Source organism: Propithecus coquereli, unplaced genomic scaffold (genome assembly GCF_000956105.1).
Source record: "Propithecus coquereli isolate 6110/MARCELLA unplaced genomic scaffold, Pcoq_1.0 Scaffold601, whole genome shotgun sequence".
NCBI classification, from domain to species: Eukaryota; Metazoa; Chordata; class Mammalia; order Primates; family Indriidae; genus Propithecus; species Propithecus coquereli.
The window spans coordinates 569,387-591,928 of record NW_012151964.1 but is presented as its reverse complement, the minus strand read 5'-3'; the positions used below and the strand labels follow the sequence as shown (position 1 = coordinate 591,928).

The 22,542-nt window shown below is 39.7% G+C and overlaps 1 protein-coding gene across 1 annotated transcript; it reads left to right on the top strand.

The window, feature by feature from the left end:
- Nucleotides 1–2,669: 2,669 nt before the first annotated feature.
- MPC1 (mitochondrial pyruvate carrier 1) lies at nt 2,670–21,909 on the top strand. The gene is made up of 5 exons (XM_012659296.1): nt 2,670–2,831; nt 17,119–17,122; nt 19,944–20,040; nt 20,721–20,853; nt 21,378–21,909. The coding sequence occupies exons 1-5, from the start codon at nt 2,761–2,763 to the stop codon at nt 21,400–21,402; spliced, it is 330 nt and encodes a 109-aa protein (XP_012514750.1). The 5' UTR covers nt 2,670–2,760; the 3' UTR covers nt 21,403–21,909.
- The last annotated feature ends 633 nt before the right edge of the window (nt 21,910–22,542 follow it).

The following is a 22,542-nucleotide window of genomic DNA, read 5'->3' as shown; positions in this document are numbered from 1 at the left end:
TCTGACACAGTCAATAGGGAAGCTCGGAGTGCCGCTTATTCTGATGGTCATTTCTGAACCTTGGCGGGCATGGGAGATTCTGGCACACTGCTGTGCCTTTACACTCACTTCCACAGACCTGAGATTCAAAGCAGCCGGTGACATTTTCATTTGTACCTTCCATACACTCTCCAAATGGGGATGAACCATGTAGGGTTGGCTTTTCTAAAGTTTTATGAAATCATGTAGATAGGTCTATTGTTATGTTCTCTTATACTTTGGACCACGTCGCCTGCTTAAAGTAACAGAGATACATGTTAACATGAAAGACATCCTTCTGTTTGTGGCAACATGGAATAGTGGGGAGAGTATAGGTTTCAGAGGAAAGAGAACTCGTTCAAATCCCAAGTTAGCTACTTAGTAGCAAATTAGTGCCTTTATATACACAGCTCTGCTTAAATACTCTAGCTCATACTACTCCATGGATGGGAAACTAATGGAAAACTAAAAGGTTCAATTTAGGCCCAAATGTGGAAAGCAAAATCTCCTGACACCAGCCCAGTGGTGGCTACAGTACATTAGGGACTCTCAGCAGTGTTTCTCCAGGTGCTAAATACTGACCAGCGGCCTGTAGTGCTCATTAACCATGTAGCTTTCGGGGCCCCACACCAGACCTACTGAGTTTAAGGGTGGGATCTAGGAATTTGCAGAGGATTCTTCAGACAGGTCAAGTTTTGGAACCACTGCTCATGAGGAAAAGGAAAATATTAGGAGATAAGACTGAGCAGCTTTGGTATCCAGGATCTCCTTCTCACATGGGCGGGGGCGGGGGAGGGTCTCCTCCACCAATCTTGCAGAAGCATTTTGGTTTTATTCAAGAAAGTATTCAATTTCCTTTCACCCACCTCAGTTGACGTGGGGAGAAATAATGTATAAATAGTGCCTAGTGTCAACAAAAGATAGCTATTAGCAATATTATTAATAATCAATACCCTTGTTTTTCTTAGGTTGTACATTCCTATAACTCCATCATGAAGCACCCGTGGAACAAAACAACCTTCCTCATGTTATTATGGGATTGCAATATTGTGTATTGAGAGACACTTTCATAGACCAAGGCCAGGTATGACCACTAGAGAACAGAAAATAAATCTGATTCAATCAGAGCCCTGCTATTTTAATTCTTAAAGGCATTTCTTCTTTAGTGCTATTTTTTTGGATAGCATATGTTGATTGTACAAACTTCAAAAGGAACAAAAGAGTATACAATGAAAAGTTGTTTCCCTCCCTCCCTTGTTCTCCTACCTGTTCTTAGAGGCAACTACTGCTAACCACATTTCTCCATTATCTTTGCAAACATTCATTTATATATTTTCTTTGTCCCTACGCACAAATGAGTAGCATACACACTATTCTCTGCACCTTTTTTTCTTGCAGATAAACCTTCAAGATCTTTCATATCAGCATAGATATAGTATCTACATCTTCTATAGTATAGAAGAACTCCCTTATTCTTTCTTAACTGCTGCACGCTAAACCACTGAATGGACGCACCATCATTTATTTAACTCTCCCAATGGATGGATATATAAACTCTTTCTAATCCCTCTATACTAAAAATAATTCTGTACATATGAAATTGCACAAACTTGCTTATCTACCCTAACATATCTCTATAAATGGACTTGCTGGGTCAAAGGGCGTGTCCATTATTAACGCTGATACAATCTGCCCACCGGCAGCATGAGAGTTACTGTCCACCACAGGCATTTTAAATGACTGAATCGTCTACATCAAAAACAAAACAAAACGAAACAACTCGGAAAAGTGAAGAACAAAAGCCTTTCTCTGCCTTGGTGCATAATCTGAAAGTCATGCTGCGGCTGGAGCTCCCGGGCGTGGGTCCGTGCTGATGGTCCTTTCAATATGCGCACCCGGTAGGACTTACATAACCTTTATTTTCAACACGTAGGCAATCACACTTCCTTGCGACTAAGGCTTTGTGCTATTTTTATGCGCTTTGGTCCTCTGTGCCGCGGAGGCTGCCTCCTAGCCCACAGCAGGCAGCCGGGGCGCGCGTACGTGTGAAGGCGCGGCCCCGGGTCCCACGCCACGCCGGTGGGATCGGTGCTGGTTGGATCGGTGCGGGGGAAGTGCAAGGGCCGCTGGCCCGGGGCTCTGCGGGCGGAGCCGCTGCAGCGCTCACTGTCCCCAAACACGCGCCGGGCCGAGTTCGCGGGCCGGGACCGCCCACGTGGGCGCGGGGAGCGCCGGCTGCGCGGCCAAGGTGCCCTTGCACAGGTGGGGGCGCTGGGGACGGCAGCAGGAGCCCAGCCAGCCCCGCCGCCCGCCCCACCGCAGGGACCCCTGCCGGACCCCGCCGCCCGGAGAAGCGCTGCCCGGCGCTCTGCAGCCGCCTCCCCGCACTGCCGGTCGGAGAAGTGTCACCTCCACGCTCGAGCGGGCCCAGAGCAGCGGGTGCCTAGCAACCGTCAGCCAATCCTCGCCGGGCCTTGGCCATTTTACGGCAGCAGGCCCCGCCCCCCGCCGGGGGGCAGCGCGGAGGTGTGCGACACAGGCCAGCCAATCCGCGCTGCCGCCTTCGGTCCTGCGCCTTCTCATAGGCCGAGAGCCGCGGTGCGGCCGTAAGGCGTGGCCGAGTGTCGTGAGGCGGTCCCGCAGGGCAGCGCGCTGCTCGCCGCCCGGTCGGCGGGTTGTCATTGGGCTCCGAGGAGCGGCCGCAACAGCGGGGACCAGGAGGAGCTGGTGTCCGACACAGCCATGGCTGGCGCGCTCGTGCGGAAAGCGGCGGACTATGTCCGAAGCAAGGATTTCCGGGACTACCTCATGAGGTGACGAGTGCCGGGAGCCGGACCCCGGACCCGGGAGGGGCTCCCGGGAGGCCGGGATCGATGCCGCCAGCAGCGAGGGCGGCCGCGAGGGCGCGGTGGCCCCGGGCGGAGGCAGGAGGGTGAGCTTATCAGGAGGGTCCCTACCGGGACCACCGCGCACCGGAGGGACGGTGCAGAGAGCGGGTGACAGTGGGTGCCCCTCGCAGCAGTGATGACAGCGGGGAGTCTCTCCCACCTCCGGGCGGGCTCCTGCCGGATCCCCGCTGCGGGTCCCGGTCGGGGGTCGCGGTGGGCACGGACTCCGACTGGCTGCACCTGCAGGCAGGTGGGCGTCCAGGTGCGCGGACGCAGTGCCCTTGTGTGGGGCCTCGGGAAACGCCAGGCGGAGGCGCTGCTGAGGGCGTGGGAGCGTCGGTGGGATTTAACCCGGCGCGGTGTTAGAGGTGAGCGTCAGGTACGCCGGGGCTGGCGTCTGTGACAACGGGAGCTCGGGTTCAGTTTGCTCGTTGTACGGACCTTAAGTCCAAGCTTGGGAGGGAATAAAATTTGAAATGTTTTTACATACGAAATTCTATCAAACCAAAGTAAAATGAGGTGTCTCAAAGAGCATACTCTTTCTTACTGTTCTATTTTCCACTAACTCTTTCCAGTTAGAAACAGAAGGCATTCAAGGTTGAAAAATGTGAAAATACTCTATTTTCAGTTTTAATCTTGAGGTGCCTGCTTTTATTTCAAAATATCTAACATAACTTTGAAACAATTTTAAATTATTTAGGAGTATAATTTTAGTTTTTCTGTGTGTGACTTTAAAACCTAGGTAAGTGTAGGGCTGTGTTTTTTTTCAATAGTTGATAGTGTAGTAAAGCAGTAAAGAGATGAAAGCTGAGGAGAAATTACGCCTGTTGTAACCATCCAAAGGGTACAGTATGAAGGCAACTTGATTTTAGCAATAAAAAAGGATCGCTTTTTAAATCCTGAATTTTATTGTAAATACTTTTACAATTTTACAGAGCAGTAGAGTAAGAAAAATAATTCTCTGCGGTATGGTAAACTTGGAAACAGAAGCTTCACTTCCGACTTTCCAAAAAAGACGTTTCTGTGCTTAAGGAGGACTATGATTAATTAAGACAGATGTTTAGTACTGTGGAGCACAACACTTTATCAGATTAATTTGTGGAAAAAATTTAAGCAAAGTAGTAATCTAAGGATATGTTCTTAATCCTTGCAGTGAACTTTCTTTATGGCTTTTAATGTTACTTTAGTTTTTTTTTAATGTCTTCTACTTGTATGATAAGCCTTCCTAATAGGTATAACTAAGCATAACCTTGTATGATATAGTTAAGAATAAAGTTATTACACTTTAACCATATAAAAAAGAGAGTTAGCCCTGCTTTTCTAAATTTATATTTTCTTGTACTTGATGGGGTTCCATGAGCCAGACTTATCAATAGAACACTTCAATATGTCATCTAACACTTTTTTATAAAATTAACTTCATGAAGCTTTATGTTTTTATACTTTCTCCAGCATGACTTTAATTTAATTATACTTGGATTAAATAAAGGAAAAAGAATTGCATTGCCCAGAAAAGTGCTGTCTGGTAGGGCGCCAAGCTAGGATTCAGAATAATGACTTACAATCAAGGTATCCCAAGCAAGTCAATCCCAGTGGACTTCAGTTGCCCATAAAAATGGGTGTAATGACAATGCCCTATCTCGTTGGGTTGTCAAGAAAATTAAATTGGATAAGACACGTGAAAATACTTGGAAACTTCAAATCATTACACATTATTATTTATTCTTTCTATTTCTGCAAGCAGAAATGTTTTTAAAAGTTTACTGTGATGGAGAAAGTTAAAATCTTAACTGTGCTATAAAGCTTTAAGACTTTGACCTGCAATTACATTTGAGAAGTAAACGCATGATGTGAGGTGTTAAACTGAACTTGTTCTCCTGCCATGCTCAGCAACAGTGGGATTTCACACCAGGGCTGCCAAACTGATGGAGGGCCAGTTTGAGGTCAGGCATTGAAACTCTGACCAGAAACTTTATATTGATATTTTAGTGTTTTTACCCCCTAGAAAGAGAAACCTTCCTTCCTAGAATTATCTAGGAAATTATTCCGTATTTATTCCTCCAAGCTTCTTGCTTACAGCCCTGCTTTCCTGTGGTAAAGGAGAATAAAACATAAAAATGAAAATTTAGTTATGACTCTTCTTCCAATCGGAAGCGAGGTTCTGTATTTTCCTCTTCTCACCTTGTCAATAACTCTTCGTACATACTTTTGAGCCCTCTGTCCACTGAAGGTCTGCATTCTTTTCATAGTCTACTGAAGGGCTATAGAGGTTTTCTAAACTAAAGCTGTTTTGGAATTTTAAAATTTATTTTAATAACAAAACATAGTTGAGTTTTTTAGCAAAAATTTAAAATCAATCATTTCATATAGATTATAAATTTCTTTCAATCACGTTTTATGAATAAGATTGAAATATGTGGATTCCAAGTGTATTTTAAATGTTGATTTCTTTTCACTGAGAGGGGTTAAGAGAGCAGGCTCTCAGCTAGGAGACCTAAGAACCAAGGACAATGTGTGGACTTTGATTGGATCTGGCATGAAAAAACAGCTGTAAAAGGCAATCTCGGGATTTAACGCAGGGATCATTTAAATATGATTCCAGCATTAAATACTATTACGTAATTACTGAGAGCTTTGTTAGTTGTGGTGATGGTATTGCTAAACCTGGGTGATGGGTGTGAATGATAAATTTGAAGGCTAGCCCTGCTGCTTTCTAGCTCTGTGAACATGGGCAAATTATTTAGCTTTTTGCTTTCATAGCTGTTTAATGACATAGCAGAGTGCTTGACAAAAGTAAGTGTTCCATTTATTTTTTATTGTAATCAATATTGCATGTTTAATCCCCTGGATTTCTGGCACTCTCTTCTTGGTGCCTTCTGTCTCTTCTCTCATAGATCTCTTCTTACTTACCTTCATGAGGATCTTGAATCAAGACCTTCCTGGTGTTCTAGTATCTTTTTCTTAAGAAATTATATCCTCACATACCTTTTTGACAGAATAAAAGAAGATAGCTTCTCTTTTCTCTTCCTTTCCTCACATTCTCCCTTCTGGATTTTTGGTTAAGAAGAATAAATTAGAATGAGCAAATAAGTCTTGAGGGGGGACATGTATTTTAATGATTGAGTCAATCAAGGGCTATGCAGACTTATATTTTAGAGATTTATTCCTCTTATTTGTAAGTTTATATATGAGAGTGGAAGTGCATGGAACACATTCACATACACACATACACATATATGTATTTGGATATATGTGGAAGGATGTTTTAAGTAGAACCTAGGTCATACAGTGTTATAAAATCAACCACTTAGCATGCTCACAAATCTGAGGTTAGTGGGATGTTGCCAATGAGTACGCTCAAATTAACTGAGAATATTCTGTTCTAAGTTAATTTTAACTTCCAGTTTCGAGAGCTTTAAGAATTTTTACTTATTACCCACGCGAGAAGTTATCGTAGAATAAAAGGGAATCTTTCCCAAATTTATGGACTGTTAGAGTTGAAAGGGACCTTAGAAATCAGATACTCCAACGCTTCACATGCTACATGAGGAAACTGATACCTAAACCAAACAGAAACTTTGAGAAGCTGTGGACACCAAACTTATGAAGCCAAAACAGAAATGTCAATTTAGGATTTAAAGGAAAATAGTAATGTACATAAATAGTTTTAAAAAGAAGGTTTTTAATTCTTTTTGCACACATTTTCCTGTGTATGTCTCCCTTTTTTTCTGCCATACTTCCTTCCACACCCTGTCCTTAGACTCTTTGAGCACTTCCCTGCCATATAATTGATTTTCAGAAATTTAATGAAGCTATAAATGTTGAAGCAGGACTGGTCATAAAAATCTCTTGATAGCTGAATACTTGAGTTCGCAGAGGTCTTTACTGTCATTCAGTTTAGTTTTGGCTAGCTAAATATAGGAGAATATCACACATTCTAATTATTAAAACTCTCCTACATTTTAATGAACTAGAAAATTAGGCACAATTTGGTGAGAATAAATGAAACACAGGTGAGCACTTTCTGAAAACTATAGAATTACAATCTAGAATATCTCACAATCATCCCCAATTTACTTTAAATAGTGTTATAAAGAGACTATGCAAGGCTGTCAGTTGGATCCTTTTAGTACTATATAAGGAAGTTATAAATTACCTAAATTACTCTGAGGACTTTCAGAGGAAGCTAACATTACTGTCAGTAATTTTAGGAAAACAAGAGACTGAGATTGGCTGTGCCCAGCAGACATTATGAAAATAAAGATGAGCTTAGTTGAAACCTTGAGCCAACGGATCACTATTCCAGATTAAGGGGGAAGCAAAGATAAAGTTTATTCCATGGCAGTCAACTTCCTTCATCACACTTCTAACTGAAGTAATAATAGAAGTTCTTGATGAGAGTGGTAGTGCTCATGTTTCCCAGTGCAGACTCTGAACACTAATGGGTAGCTCTTACCTCTCTACAAGAAATATAAATAAATACCATTGATGCTTAAAATGTCAGTCTTGGAACCCTTCCTTCCTTTTTTTCTATTTCTTGTTTTATTGTCTGTAACTAATATACTCTCTTTCAAACTGCATTTCTGGAAACACTAACTCTTAAAGTACGCACCATAAGTAGGAATATTAATTACAAGTCTCAGGTTCTGATTGTACAGGCATGTAGCATGTTTTTTTAAAACTTAAAAAAGTTTTAAAAGTATAACTGATCTACTAAGAAAAGAGAAAATGGAATCATATAAAATGCTCAACTAAACTACAAAAGGCAGAAAAAGAGCAGAAAACAAAAATAGGAAAAAAGAACAAGAACAAAAAATAGAAAACAGAAACATACATGGTAGATACTAATCTAACTATATGAATAATCACTTGGAATGTCAGTGGACTAAATGTGCCAATTAGAAGATAGACATTGTGGGAGTGGATCAAAAAATAAGACCCAATATATACTGTCTACAAGAAACAAAAACTGACTTTAAATATAAAGACACATACAGAGAAAGATACGTTATGCTAACACTAATCAAGAAAAAGCAGGGCAGCCATGCTAATTTCAAACAGAGCAGGCTTCAGAGCAAGGAAAGTTATCAGACACGAAGAGGGGCATTACATAATGATAAAGGGGTTAGTTCTCCAAGAAGACGTATGTGATGGTTAATTTTATGTGGCAATTTGACTGGGTTAATGGATACCCAGATGGCTGGTAAAACATTATTTCTGGGTGTGTCTATGAGGGTGTTTCTGGAAGAGATTAGCATTTGAATCGGTAGACTGAGAGACTGAGTAAAGATCTGCCTCACTAATGTGGGTGGACATCATCCAATCTGTTGAGGGCCCCAATAGGACAGAAAGGCAGATAAAGGACCAATTTGCTCTCTTTTCTGGAGCTGGGACATCCATTTACTCCTGTCCTCAGGCATCAAAACTCCAGGTTCTTGGCCGGGCACGGTGGCTCACGCCTGCAATCCTAGCACTCTGGGAGGCCGAAGCGGGCGGATTGTTTGAGCTCAGGAGTTCGAAACCAGCCTGAGCAAGAGCGAGACCCCGTCTCTACTAAAAATACAAAGAAATTAATCGGACAACTAAAAATATATAGAAAAAATTAGCCGAGCATGGTGGCGCATGCCTGTAGTCCCAGCTACTCGGGAGGCTGAGGCAGAAGGATTGCTTGAGCCCAGGAGTGTGAGGTTGCTGTGAGCTAGGCTGACGCCATGGCACTCACTCTAGCCCAGGCAAAAGAGTGAGACTCTGTCTCAAAAAAAAAAAAAAAAAACTCCAGGTTCTTGGGCTTTTGGATTCTGGTGTTTACACCAGTGGCTCCCCAGGTGTAAACAGCTCTCCTGGTTCTCTCTTAGCAAACCTGAGCCCTTCAGAATTATAGCACCACCTTCACTGTTTCTCTAGCATACTGTGGGATTTATTACCCTCTATAGTTGCATGAGCCAGTTCCTATAAAAATTTTACACACACACACACACACACACACACGTGTATATATATGCGCATCTGTGTGTATTCTTCTGATTCTGTCTTTCTGGAGAACCCTAATATAGAATAATAATATTTAATGTGTTTGGATCTAACAACAGAACATCAAAATACATGAGGCAAAAACTGATAGAACTGTAAGGAGCATTCAATGAATCCACTACTTTAACTGGAGATTTCACCCCTCTATCAGAAATTGACAGATCCAGCAGGCAGAGAATCAGCAAGGACATAATTTAACTTAACACCCCCACCAATCAGCAGGATACAATGGACGATAGACTACTTCATGTAGCAGCAGAGTACACATTCTTCTCAAGCTCACATGGAATATTCACCAAGATAAACCATGTTTTGGGACATAGAACATACTTTGACAAACTTAAGAGACTAGAAATCATGTAAGATCTGCTTTCAGACCACAATGGAATGAAACTAGAAGTCAGTAACAGAAAGACAGCTGGAAAATTCCCAATACTTGGAAATTATTTATTTATTTTCTTTTTATTGCAGGCAGTAGGCAGAGACTAGGGGAAACAGGTGGCCAGGGGCAGGGGCAGCTGGGTGGGGGCCGGGCAGGGGCAGGGGCCAGACAGGGCAGCTGCAGACCTGGCCCCCTCCTTGCACCAGAGATCCGCATTGCCTAGCAACCGAGGTGGGCAGGAGCCGGGGTCTCTGTGTGCTTCCCCTCTGCCCGTCCGCTGGGCGGGAAGTCAATACTTGGAAATTAAACAACACACTTCAGAATAACACTGGCTCAAAGAAGAAATCTCAAGAGAAATTTAAAAATATTTTGAATTAAATGAAAAGTGCAAACATAATTTATCAAAATTTGTAGGATGCAGTGAAAGCATTGTTTAGAGAGAAATTTATAGCATTAGATGCATGTATTAGAAAAGAATACAGATCTAAAATCAATCATCCAAGCTTCTATCTTAGGAAACTAAAAAAAGAGCAAATAAAAGTCAAAGTAATCAGAAGAAAAGAAATACAGTAGTCTCCCCTTATCCATAGTTTTAGTTTCCCATGGTCAACCATGGTTTGAAAATATTAAATGGAAAATTCTAGAAATCATAGGTTTTAAATTTCTTGTCATTTTGAGTAACATGATGAAACCTTATGCTGCCCCACTTTGTCCTTCCCAGGATGTAAATCATCCCTTTGTCCAACATAGCCACACTGTAGATCTACCCACTCATTAGTCACTTAGTAGCTATCTCAGCTATCAGATCAGCTGTCACAGTACTGCAGTGCTCATGTTCAAGTAACCCTTATTTTACTTAATAATGCCCCAAAGTGCAAGAGTAATGTTGCTGGGAATTTGGATATGCCAAAGAGAAGACACAAAGCTTCCTTTAAGTGAAAGTTCTCGACTTAATAAGGAAAGGAAAAAAAATTGTATGCTGAAGTTGCTAAGATGTATGGTAAGAACAAATCACCTATCCATGTAATTGTGGAAAAGAAAAAAAAAATTCATGATACTTTTGCTGTCACACCTCAGACTGCAGAGATTATGGCCATAGTGCATGATAAGTGCTTAGTTAAGATGGAAAAGGCATTAAATTTACAGGTAGAAGACATGAACGAAAACATGTTCTGATTGATGGCGATAGGTACAGTACCATCTGTGGTTTTAGGCTTCCACCTGAGGTCTTACAACATATCCCCTGTGGATAAGGGGAGGGGACTACTATAATAAAAATTAGAACAGAAATCAGTGAAATTGAAAACAGGAAATCAGTAGAGAAAAATCAATGAAACCAAAAGCTGGTTCTTTGAAAAGATCAATAAAATCCATAAGCCTCTAACCAGGCTAATTAAGAAAAAAAGAGGAGACAAATTGCTAATATCAGAAATTTAAAAAAGGACATCACTACAGATCCCATGGACATTAAAAGGATAATAAAGGAATACTGTGAACAATTCTGTGATAACCTAGATGAAATGGACCAATTCCTTGAAAGAGACAATAGACTAAAACTCACACAAGAAATAGACCATCTGACTAGACCTATATCTACTAAAGAAGTTGAATCAATAATTAATAATCTTTGGAAACAGAAAGTGCCAAGTCCAGATAGGTTCACTGGTGAATTCTACCAAACATTAAAGGAAGGAATTATACCAATTCTCTACAATCTCTTTCAGAAAGTATAAGCAGAGGGAATACTTCCTAATTTATTCTATGAGGTCAGTGTTATCCTACTACCAAAATCAGACAAAGACATCACAAAAAGAAAACTGCAGACCAGTATCTTTCATGAACATAGATGCAGAAGTCCTCAACAAAATGCCAGTGAACTGAGTCCAATAATGTATAAAATGTATAAAAAAATTATCATGACCAAGTGGAATTTATCCCAAGGACACAAAGCTGCTTCAATTGAAAATTAATGGGGCTGGGCATGGTGGCCCACACCTGTAATCCTAACACTCTGGGAGGCCAAGGTGGGAGGATCATTTGAGCTCAGGAGTTCAAGACCAGCCTGAGCAAGAGTGATACCCTGTCCCTACTAAAAATAGAAAGAAATTAGCTGGACAACTAAAAATATATAGAAAAAATTAGCTGGGCATAGGGTGCATGCCTGTAGTCCCAGCTACTTGGGAGGCTGAGGCAGAAGGATAGCTTGAGCCCAGGAGTTTGAGGTTGCTGTGAGCTAGGCTGATGCCACGGCACTCTAGCCTGGGCAACAGAGTGAGACTCTCTCAAAAAAAAAACAAAAAAAAACAAAAAGAAAGAAAAGAAAAAATTAATGTAATCTATCACACAAATGGGCTAAAAAAGGAATCACATGATCATATCAGTAGATGCAAGAAAAGCATTTGACAAAATCCAACATGCATTCATGATAAAAACTCCCAGTAAAGTAGGAATAAAGGAGAACTTTCTCAAGTTGACAAAGAATATCTACAAGAAATCCACAGCTAACATCATACTTACTGGTGAAAAACTCAAAGCTTTCCCACTAATATCAGGAACAAGGCAAGGATGTCCTATCTCACCAATGCTTTGCAACATCATACTGGGAGTCCTAGCTAATGCAGTAAGACAAGAAGAAAATAAAAGGTACATAGATTGAATGAAAAAGCAAAACTATCTTTGTTTGCAGATTATGTGATTGTCCATATAGAAAATCAAAAAGAATTGACAAAAAAACCCTCCTGGAACTAATAAGCAATTATATCAAGGATTAAGAATACAGTATTAATATATAAAAGTCAATCACTTACATATATACTGGCAATTAACAAGTGGAATTTGAAATAAAAAACACAATACTACTTACATTAACACTGCCCCAAAATGAAATACTTAGGCATAAATCTAGCAAAATATGTACAAGATTTATATGAAGAAAATAACTGATGAAAGATATTCAAAGAAGAACAAAATAAATGGAGAGAAATTCCATGTTCATGGATACGAATGCTCGATATTTTAAGATGGCAGTTCTTCCTAATTTGATCTGTAAATTCAAATTTTGACTGGGCAATCCCAGTCAAAATCTCAGCAAGTTATTCTGTAGATGCCAACAAACGGATTCTGAAGTTTACATGGAGAAGGCATATACCCCAAAATAGCCAACACATGTTGAAGGAGAAGAACAAAGTTGGAGGACTGACATTACCCAACTTTTAAGACTTACTGTAAAACTACAAGAATCAAGACAGTGTGGTATTGGCAAAAGAGTAGACAAATAGATCGATGGAACAAAATAGGGAGCCCAGAAGTAGACCCACGTAAGTATTGTCAACTAAATTTTGACAAAGGAACAAAGGCAGAACAATGTAGCAAAGACAGTCTTTTTAATAAATAGTGCTGGAACAACTGGACATATACTTACAAAAGCAAAAAAAAAAAAGAAAATCTAGACACACTCGAAAGGGATCACAGACCTAAATGTAAAACACAAAACTATAAAACTCTTAGAAGATATTACAGGAGAAAATCTAAATTATCTTGGGTTTGGTGATGACTTTTTAGATACAATACCAAAAGCATAATCCATGAAAGAAAGAATTGATAAGGTGGACTTCATTAAAATTAAAAAATTTCTACTCTGTGAAAGACATTGTTAAGAGAATGAAGAGACAAGACTGGGAGAAAGTATTTTCAAAAGACATAATTGATAAAGGACTGTTATCTAAAATACACAAAGAACTCTTAAAACTCAACAATAAGAAAACAACTCAATTAAAAAATAGGCCAAAGACCCTAAGAGATACTTCACCAAAGAAGATAGACAAATGGCAAATAAACGTATGAAACGATGTTCCACATCATATGTCATCAGGGAAATGCAAATTAAAACGAGATACACTAAACACCTATTAGAATGAACAAAATGCAGAATGCTAACAATATTAAATACTAGTGGAGGATGGAGGAACATGAACTTTCATTCATTGCCGGTGGGAATGCAAAATGGTACAGCCACTTTGGAAAAGAGTTTGACGTTTTCTTTCAAAAATAAACATACTCTTATCATATAATCCAGCAATCACACTCCGTGGTATTTACCCAAAGGAGGTGAAAACTTAGGTCCACAAAAAAACCTACACACGGATGTTTGTAGAGGCTTTATTCATAACTGCCAAAACTTGGAAGCAAAAAAGATGTCCTTCAGTAGGTGAATGGAAAAACAAACAATGGTACATCCAGATAATGGAATATTATTCAGCACTAAGAGCTATGAAACCATGAAAAGACATGGAGGAAACTTAAATGCATATTACTAAGTGAAAAGGCTACATACTGCATGATTCCAACTATATGGCATTCTGGAAAAGGCAAAACTATGGAGACTGTAAAAAGATCAGTGGTTGCCAAAGGGCGGGGGTTGGGGCAGGGAGGAGTAGTGGAAGCACAGGATTTTTTAGGGCAGTGAAACTACTAGAAGACACTATAATGGTGGATACATGACGTTGTATGTCTGTCCAAACCCACAGAATGTACAATACCAAGAGTGAACCTTAATGTAGACTACGGAGTTTGGGTGATGATGATGGGTTGATGTAGGTTCATCGATTGTGACAAATGTATCACTGGTGGGGGACGTCGGTAATCGGGGAGTCTGTGCATGTCTGGGGTGGGGGGTGAGGAAGGGGGTATATAGGAAATTTCTGTACTTCTCAATTTTGCTGTGGATCTAAAATTGCTCTAAAAAATAAAGTTTAACAAAAACCAGAATAATTCATTCTTCGCTGGAAAATATGGTTTGCTCTTAACTGGAAATATGGTTTTACCTCCATAGAATTCAAGGTCCTAAGTGAACCCAAGAAAGCTTGTAGGACTTTTTGTTTGTTTCTTTCTTTCTTTTGCTGAAAATAAAGGCAGTGTAGCAAATAAAGAGTAAATCAAGGATATTTTCTACACAGTTTTACATTATTGTCCCCAAACTACAGGTTGTATGTGGCTTATAAATGTATCTTTCTTTGGAACAGGTACTAATATACATACTAGTAGACATTTTTTTTCTAGTTTGGCTCTGCACAAATATGTTTTTCAGATTTTTTGACTGAGTGGTTGATTCATATGTTTAGAAAACCCTGATACAGAATTGAAGGATATGCAGTTGTGGAGTTTTGTATTTAACAGGGATGCTTAGAATGACTTTATTCTCAAATTGTTTTACAGTCATTAAGCCACTATTAAAGTGAAGTCATCTTCACCAGCAAATTGGTTTCACTGATCAACACCTAAGTGCACATATATGAATAACATTTATTGGGTGTCGGGCAGCTGGGAGGGGGGAGGAGGGGATGGGTATATGCACACATAATGAGTGCCATGCACACCATCTGGGGGATGGACACACTTGAAGCTCTGACTTGGCGGGGAGGGGGAGTAAGGGCAACATATGTAACCTAAACATCTGTACCTCCATAATATGCTGAAATAAAAAAAAAAAAAATTAAAGTGAAGTAATCAATGTGATCATACTCATGTAGGACTTTTAGATTGTGCAGGCTATGAAGGCAGAAATTCTCCTTTATTCTCATATTTTTATAATCTATACTAAGGTCACCTGTTATAAAATAGGGTAGAATTGAACTATTGTATGATTTAAGGAGAGTCCTAAATTGAAAACTAAGTTATATCCCAGTAGAAACTTTACATTGTAAGTACTACATCTTTTAAAATATTTTTAAAGGGAAAAAATGTGCCCTTGGTAATTAATAGTTACATAAAAGGCCTGTGTTCAGACACTGAATGAAGATATTTTAAGGAGAGTAATGCTATAGGTGACTGTTTTAGCCAGATTGTATTTTCTGATCTGGTAAGGTTACCAATGCCTCTGCTATAAAACACTGTGGTCAGTTTGTACTTGCTGTGAAATACAATTTTGGTAATGTAATTTATCAGACAGGCTCTTTCTATGGCTTTAGATATTTCGTAATAGAACCTATTTCTAGTATACAGGAGTCCCCCCTTATCCTTGGTTTCGCTTTCCACAGTTTTAGTTACCTGAAGTCAATTGTGGTCTGAAAATAATATAGTATTTTGAGAGAGAAACCACATTCACATAACTTTTATCACAGTATATGGCTATAATTCTTTTATTTTATTGTTAGCTATTGTTAATCTCTTACTGTGCCTAATTTATAAATTGAACTTCATCACAGGTCTGTATGTTTTAAAAAAACATAGTATATATAGGGTTTGGTACTATCCATGGTTTCAGGCATCCACTGGTGATCTTGGAATGCATCCCCTGAGGATAAGGGGGGACTGCTATATTATTGGCACCAGCAGCAATTACTTTCATGCTATAAAGTAGAATCTCTGTGACTTCTAAGTCAAAACAACCAGGAGAGTTGTCTGGACTTAAAGGCATTTATAAAGGATTTTATTATTTTATTTCAGTAACTCTTTCAGTAGCTCAAAGTTCTCTCCCTCTTGTCATCAAAGAAATAGTTCCTCCCAAGCTGTGCTGTCCAGTTTAAGAGCCACAAGCCACAGGTGGCTACTGAGCACTTGAAATGTGGCTGGTTCAAACTCAGATGTGCTGTAAGTGTGAAATACACCCTAGATTTTAAGGAATTAGTACCAAAAAGCATATAACAGATCTAATTAATAATTTTTATTGATTATATGTTCATATTAAAATATTTTTGATATATTGGATAATAAACTATTCATACAACTGATTTCCGTGGTTTCTTTTTACTTTTCTCATTGTGGCTTTTAGAAATTTTTTTTTTTTTTTTGAGACAGAGTCTCACTCTGTTGCCCTGGCTAGAGTGAGTGTCGTGGTGTCAGCCGAGCTCACAGCAACCTCAAACTCCTGGGCTCAAGCGATCCTCCTGCCTCAGCCTCCCGAGTAGCTGGGACTACAGGCATGCGCCACCATGCCCGGCTAATTTTTTCTATATATTTTTAGTTGTCCGATTAATTTCTTTCTATTTTTTTAGTAGAGACGGGGTCTCGCTCTTGCTCAGGCTGGTCTCAACTCCTGAGCTCAAACAATCCGCCCGCCTCAGCCTCCCAGAGTGCTAGGATTACAGGCGTGACCCACCGCGCCCGGCCGCTTTTAGAAGTTTTTAAATTACATATGTGGCTTACATTTTTGGCTTGCATTATATTTCTGTTGGACAGCTCTGCTCTAAAGATTAATTAAGCTTATTTTCCATAAAATTAAGATTTAATTCCATTAGGTCAAATTGTTATTAGAAATATCACTTGATCTTTTTTTAAAAAAAGAAAAAAAGGCTGGGCGAGGTGGCTCACGCCTGTAATCCTGGCTCTCTGGGAGGCCGAGGCGGGCGGATTGTTTGAGCTCAGGAGTTCGAAACCAGCCTGAGCAAGAGCGAGACCCCGTCTCTACTAAAAATACAAAGAAATTAATCGGACAACTAAAAATATATAGAAAAAACTAGCCGGGCATGGTGGCGCATGCCTGTAGTCCCAGCTACTCGGGAGGCTGAGGCAGAAGAATTGCTTGAGCCCAGGAGTTTGAGGTTGCTGTGAGCTAGGCTGACGCCACGGCACGCTAGCCCGGGCAAAAGAGTGAGACTCTGTCTCAAAAAAAAAAAAAAAAAAAAAAGAAACAAAAAAAATGTGTTGCTAAAATTGTAGTCCTGTTACTGAAATTTGAATACAAGTCTGAGGTTGAAGAAACCTAACAGAACCAAATTCTTTAAAAGCATCTGATCTTTTTCTTCTTCTTTTTCTCCCCCCATGTCTCCCCTGTCGGAAACTTGGTGACTCCTCACAAAATAGCACGGTAAGAAAATTCTTCGTATCCATTTCAGGCTTTTGCAGACCTTCTGCATTAACAGAGTACGGACAACAGACATGGCGCCCTTTGCTGGAGGAGGCCTCTCGGCCACACGCTGGGGAGCAGCAGGTGCAGGGCACCCTCTGCCATCTGTTCTCCCAGTGAGCTCTTGTGAGCACCAGGCATCTGGCTGCCCCTCCTCCTGGCTTTAGGAAGATGCATATAATGACGTTGTTGGTAACAGTCACTATAGAGTCTGGCAACTGATGAAAAGAGAGAAAGAGAGAAAACAGGAAAAGAGGGTGAGATGATTTTTCCTGTGGAGTGAAGCTCATTCCCATGGCTTGATTTCCAAACAAGGAGATAGTGCTGCACGCTTCTGTTTGAACTTTCTTTTAAACAAAATTAAGAATTATAATAGAGTAAAAATATTTTTCCATTTAATCCAAAATATGTTAATTTTCTCTTTTGAATATTAATCATGAAATTTCTGATTTTTCTTGAAACTGATGAATATCTGACAGAGGATAGATCAAACATTATTCTAAAAAAGGAAAGACAGAAATAGAATCTTGTACTAGATAAAAAGGATGAATTATAAACTTTCTAAGGTTAGGTATCTTAGTAAACTAGTGTTAAAATGATTTTTACCTTTTGTGTTCTTTTTAAGAAATATATTTTAAGCATAGCTCAATGCTTATAGTCACGAGTGTATATATAGTTCTTAACTTGTAGAACTCTGTTTCAAATAGCCTAACACTGATCACACTTAAACTTAATACCACCACTGAGCCAGAATCCCCTAAGGCTACCTAAGGTTCAGATATATGCCACTGTCTATTTCTACTTCAGCCCCAGCTGTGAGAGAAGACACATTCACACCTGGTGGTAGAGGAGCCTCAGGTGATAGCTCTGCAGGCTGTTACAGCCTGAGTCCCTGATGATAAAGCAGACAGCAGGACCCCCACGCAGTGCAGAGCAGTGGAAAGAGAGTTAATGGAAAAGGAGATGAAAATAAACCAAGTGGAGAAAGGCCTGGTCAAAAAAGGAGGAAAAGGAAGATCATGATGGAATAATAGAGAGTTCAGAAATGAAGTAACACCCAGTAACAGGACAGGTAGGAAAAGAAGTAAGTAGGTAAGGGAGAGATAGGTGCTCTCCCTTACAAAGGTATGGGGAATAAGGAAAAGAGAAAAATGGCTATACCTCACCTCAATATAAGAAATGAAGGTTGCAGCGGTATCCTAGATAGTATCCAGTCTGAATGCAAGAAGACTAATTAGCCAGCTCAGAATCTCAAAGATTCTTTAAACCAACTGTGCTTAACTTACAGAGTTTATAAGTCAGATGTTAAACCCTAAAGTAGTTCCCATGCTGGCCATATAGCAACTTTGACATTTTATAGTTTTTGAAAGCATAGGCCTTGTGGCTTACATTTAAACACGTTAAAGTAAACATTTCAAAACATTTTTATGTTATGCCAAATGTAATTCCCATTTATTTTTCTTGTATTTTCCTTGGTTTCCCACTTCTTAGGCAATTTTTGAATTTTAACCCCTAGTCAATAAAAGAAAAGCAAAGTCTAGAAATGCATTCTATCCTCCAAATTTATCCTAAACACTGATACGCAGAAGGCCAGCGGGGACCATTTTCCCTATTAATGTTCTGATAGCTAAAAGGGGCATTTAGTCAAGAATGTGTGGTTTCTTTCCGATTTTAAAATTTATTTGCAAATCCTGTGTTAATGAAACAATTTTTAATTCAATGGACAAAAGCCATTGGCCTCATTGCATTTCAGCCTCAGAAATTAAATTGGATGTGGCTCCTGTTAAACACTGGCAGCTTCACGTTGGTGTCTGTGGGTGGCTGTAGTTGTCAAATGAAAAACTGTTGTTCCATTTCTTTGTTTTTGCTATTACTTCAAAAAATACCTATCTTAATTTCTTAGTATCTGGGATCCTGAGTATAGATTTCTAAGTTCTGTGATCCTAGGATAATTCATATGAGCTGAAAAATAATTTCTTCCCTTATGAAGTTCCTTTTCTCAGAAAAAGTATCTAATTTTGGGTCTGCATTTTAAGAGTTATTATATTAGCAACTATCCTTTTTTTTTTAGAGACAAGGTCTTGCTCTGTTGCCCAGGCTAGAGTGCAGTGCTGTCATCATAGTTCACTGCAACCGCAGACTCTTGGGCTCAAATGATCCTCCTGCCTCAGTCTCCCAAGTAGCTGAGGCTACAAGCACTTGCCACCACGTGTGGCTAGCCTTTATTTATTTATTTTGTAAAGATGGAGCCTCGCTATTGCCCAGGACGGTCTTGAACTCTTGGCCTCCCAAAGTGCCGAGATTACAGGTGTGAACCACCTCACCTGGTTGCATTCTTAACAACTATCTCAGTGAAAATTTGAAGAAAGGAAGTTTGATAGATTTAAACATTATATTATGGAGAATATTTCTAACAAGGTTTAAATTATAGCAAGAGTGAATTACGTAAAAAGTTAATCTTATTTTTAAATTCTCTAAATGGAAGAATCAGAGATTACTTAACTGTAATGTGGAAACTGGTATGAACCTTGGTGAGCTACCAAATCCTTTCCAGCTCTGGGCTCCTCGTGAGACCTGATGATTCATATGAAACACCTGGACAATCAGATGCCTCTATTTTAACCATCCACAGATCAACCCAGTAAACCTGCAAGATGTAAACATGAAGACTTGTTTTCACACACTTCACGATTGTTTAAAATCAGGGAAAACTGCAGCTATTCACAGTTCTGTCTAAACTTTTTCCTCTCTTCCTCCTTTCTCTCCTCTCACTTTTTTGTAGCACTTCTGGGGCCCAGTAGCCAACTGGGGTCTTCCCATTGCTGCCATCAATGACATGAAAAAGTCTCCAGAGATTATCAGTGGGCGGATGACATTTGGTAAGGATGCAGATTTGGATAATTGGGTGGATTTTAAACATAGTAGAGTCCTGCTTGCATTTAAAGTTTGCAGCACCAGACGTTACCATCACTATTAGAAAGTCACATTAAAGAATATGATGGCATTGAAGAGTGTTACCTCTCTATGGTAAGTAGGCAACAAGGTCAGTCAGAAATATTTCTAGGAAGTATTAACATTCCATTTGCCTTTCAGACTTAGTACAGCCAGTTAAGGAATGTGTCATCTTATCATACTAATAGCCAGTCTAACATATTTATATTGTGAACTTTATTTGGAAGAAGTATCATTAAATTTACTTAAAACCCTGATATTTGAACACAATACTATTGTTGAGGGAATAGCAATTCTTTCAGATAATGGATTATAAACAACTCCAGGGGACAGAAAAAGTGGCTAGAACTAATTTCAGCCTACTCTTGCTCACAATGTGTTCCTCAAATGTTTAAGTAATAAATAGCAAAAATACCTAACATGACAGTAAAATATTTTATGAGCTTCCCATTCATAGACATTTAAGCAATAACTTGTATCACCTGTCAAAGGTTTTAGCAGAAGAGGTTCTTTTTGATTAAGGCAATGAAACTGTTGATCTCTGTGGTCCCATCAACTTTTTTGTGTTGTAAGTTGTCAATTTTCTTTGCTTTGATATTTCTGGCAGCCCTCTGTTGCTATTCTCTGACATTTATGAGATTTGCCTACAAGGTACAGCCTCGAAACTGGCTGCTATTCGCATGCCATGCAACAAATGAAGTAGCCCAGCTCATCCAGGGAGGACGGCTTATCAGACACGAGTAAGCAGATCCCGATTTAATTATTTTATTCTGAGGAATTGGGGAGAATGACACTAAAAGATCTTATCTTCAGGGACACTGGGAAACTGGTATGTGAGTGTGAATAGATGTGTTTTAGCAATTGGGGAAACTGGACTTACTAAAACATGAAAGTTAACATGAAATAGGGTACAGGCTGACAGCATCCCAAATCTGAAATCTGAAATGCTCCAAAATCTGAAACTTTCTGAGTGCCAACATGACACCCAAAGGAAATGCTCATAGGAGCATTTTGGATTTTCGGATTAGGGATGCTCAACTGGTATGATGCAAATATTCCAAAGTCTGAAGAAATCTGAAATCCTAAACACTTTTGGTCCTAAGCATTTCTGATAAGGGATACTCAATCTGTATTGCTGTTTTTATAAAATTGTAAGCTGAAATAAATGTTACGTGAAGTTGTCTTTCTAAAGCTATCCAAAGCCTGTGGAGGCTGGCAGTGAAATTTTGTTTCTCATTGTATTTTTCTTTGTGTTTATTTTCAGGATGACTAAAAAGGCATCTGCGTAACAATGGAAAAAGAAGAACAAGGTTTTGAAGGGACAGCATTACCAGCTACTGCTGCTGAGTCACAGATTCCATTATCATAAATAGTCTCGCTAAGGAAAATATGCTGAATGCTATTTTTACTAACCATACTATTTTTATAGAAATAGCTGAGAGTCTCTAAAACAACTCTCTGCTGCCTTACTGAATATTTTACTTCTCTTCATAAAGAGTAGCTCAAAATATGCAATTAATTTAATAATTTCTGATGACGGTTTTATCTGCAGTAATATGTATATTATCTATTAAGATGTACTCAATGAAAAACTGAAGAGAACAAATTTGTAACTACCAGCAATTAAGTACTCAGAATTCTTGGCTTTTTCTTTAATGACCACAAGACAAGCAACAGCTGGCCACATACCTGAATTCTTATCCTGTGTTTAAAAATGTTATCTGTGTATTTCCATGCAGTGTGTATATTGAGATGCTGTAACTTAATGGCAATAAATGATTTAAATATTTGTTAAATTAGTCTGCTTAAAGGTCTTACTACATCTGCTAGGGAACTACAGAACTATGTATCTGAAACGACAATTATAGGTAAAAAACGGAACTCCTTGAAAATTAAGATGGCTGGAGGAAACACAGAGCTGGAAGGCCACTTCCTTTTGGACACTATCCGGAACATATTCCTTCTCTTATGGGCAAACGTTAGAAAATACCCCTCAGTCACTGTCTGCAGGCCGGTCACGTAAGTGTTCTGAGCTTCCGATGCCCCATCTGTAAAAAGGTGAAGTAGGCGATTTCTGTGGTGATCTAAGAATTGTGCTGTTTTCCACAACTGAGACGCAGGGACGTGCCTGGTGATCCCAGGTCGAGCACTGCACTGGGCCCTGGGTGGGGAAGTCGACCTCTAGGGAACGGATAAAGCCGTTAAGTAGGAGCTACTTCCAGAGAAATCTGAGCGAAGGACTGTACCCTAAGAACAGAGTCCTGACTTCTTAGTTCACATTATGCAGTTAAGTTAGGGTTTTAGAAAACACCCCACTTGAGCCTGGGTGCTGTGTCCCCTTCTCTGCAGTAGCAGATGCAGGCAGCAGCGCAGCCTGCGGGGAGCAGGGGGAGGCCGGCGAGGTGCAGTCAGGGCTCCTGAGAAGCACC

Bases quoted from the DNA above. Each gene is read 5' to 3' on its own strand.
- MPC1 (XM_012659296.1), top strand. From the start codon at position 2,761: ATGGCTGGCGCGCTCGTGCGGAAAGCGGCGGACTATGTCCGAAGCAAG. The intron at 20,041-20,720 runs GTAAGGATGCAG...TATTTCTGGCAG, and splicing joins CAGTGGGCGGATGACATTTG to CCCTCTGTTGCTATTCTCTG. The intron at 20,854-21,377 runs GTAAGCAGATCC...GTTTATTTTCAG, and splicing joins GGACGGCTTATCAGACACGA to GATGACTAAAAAGGCATCTG.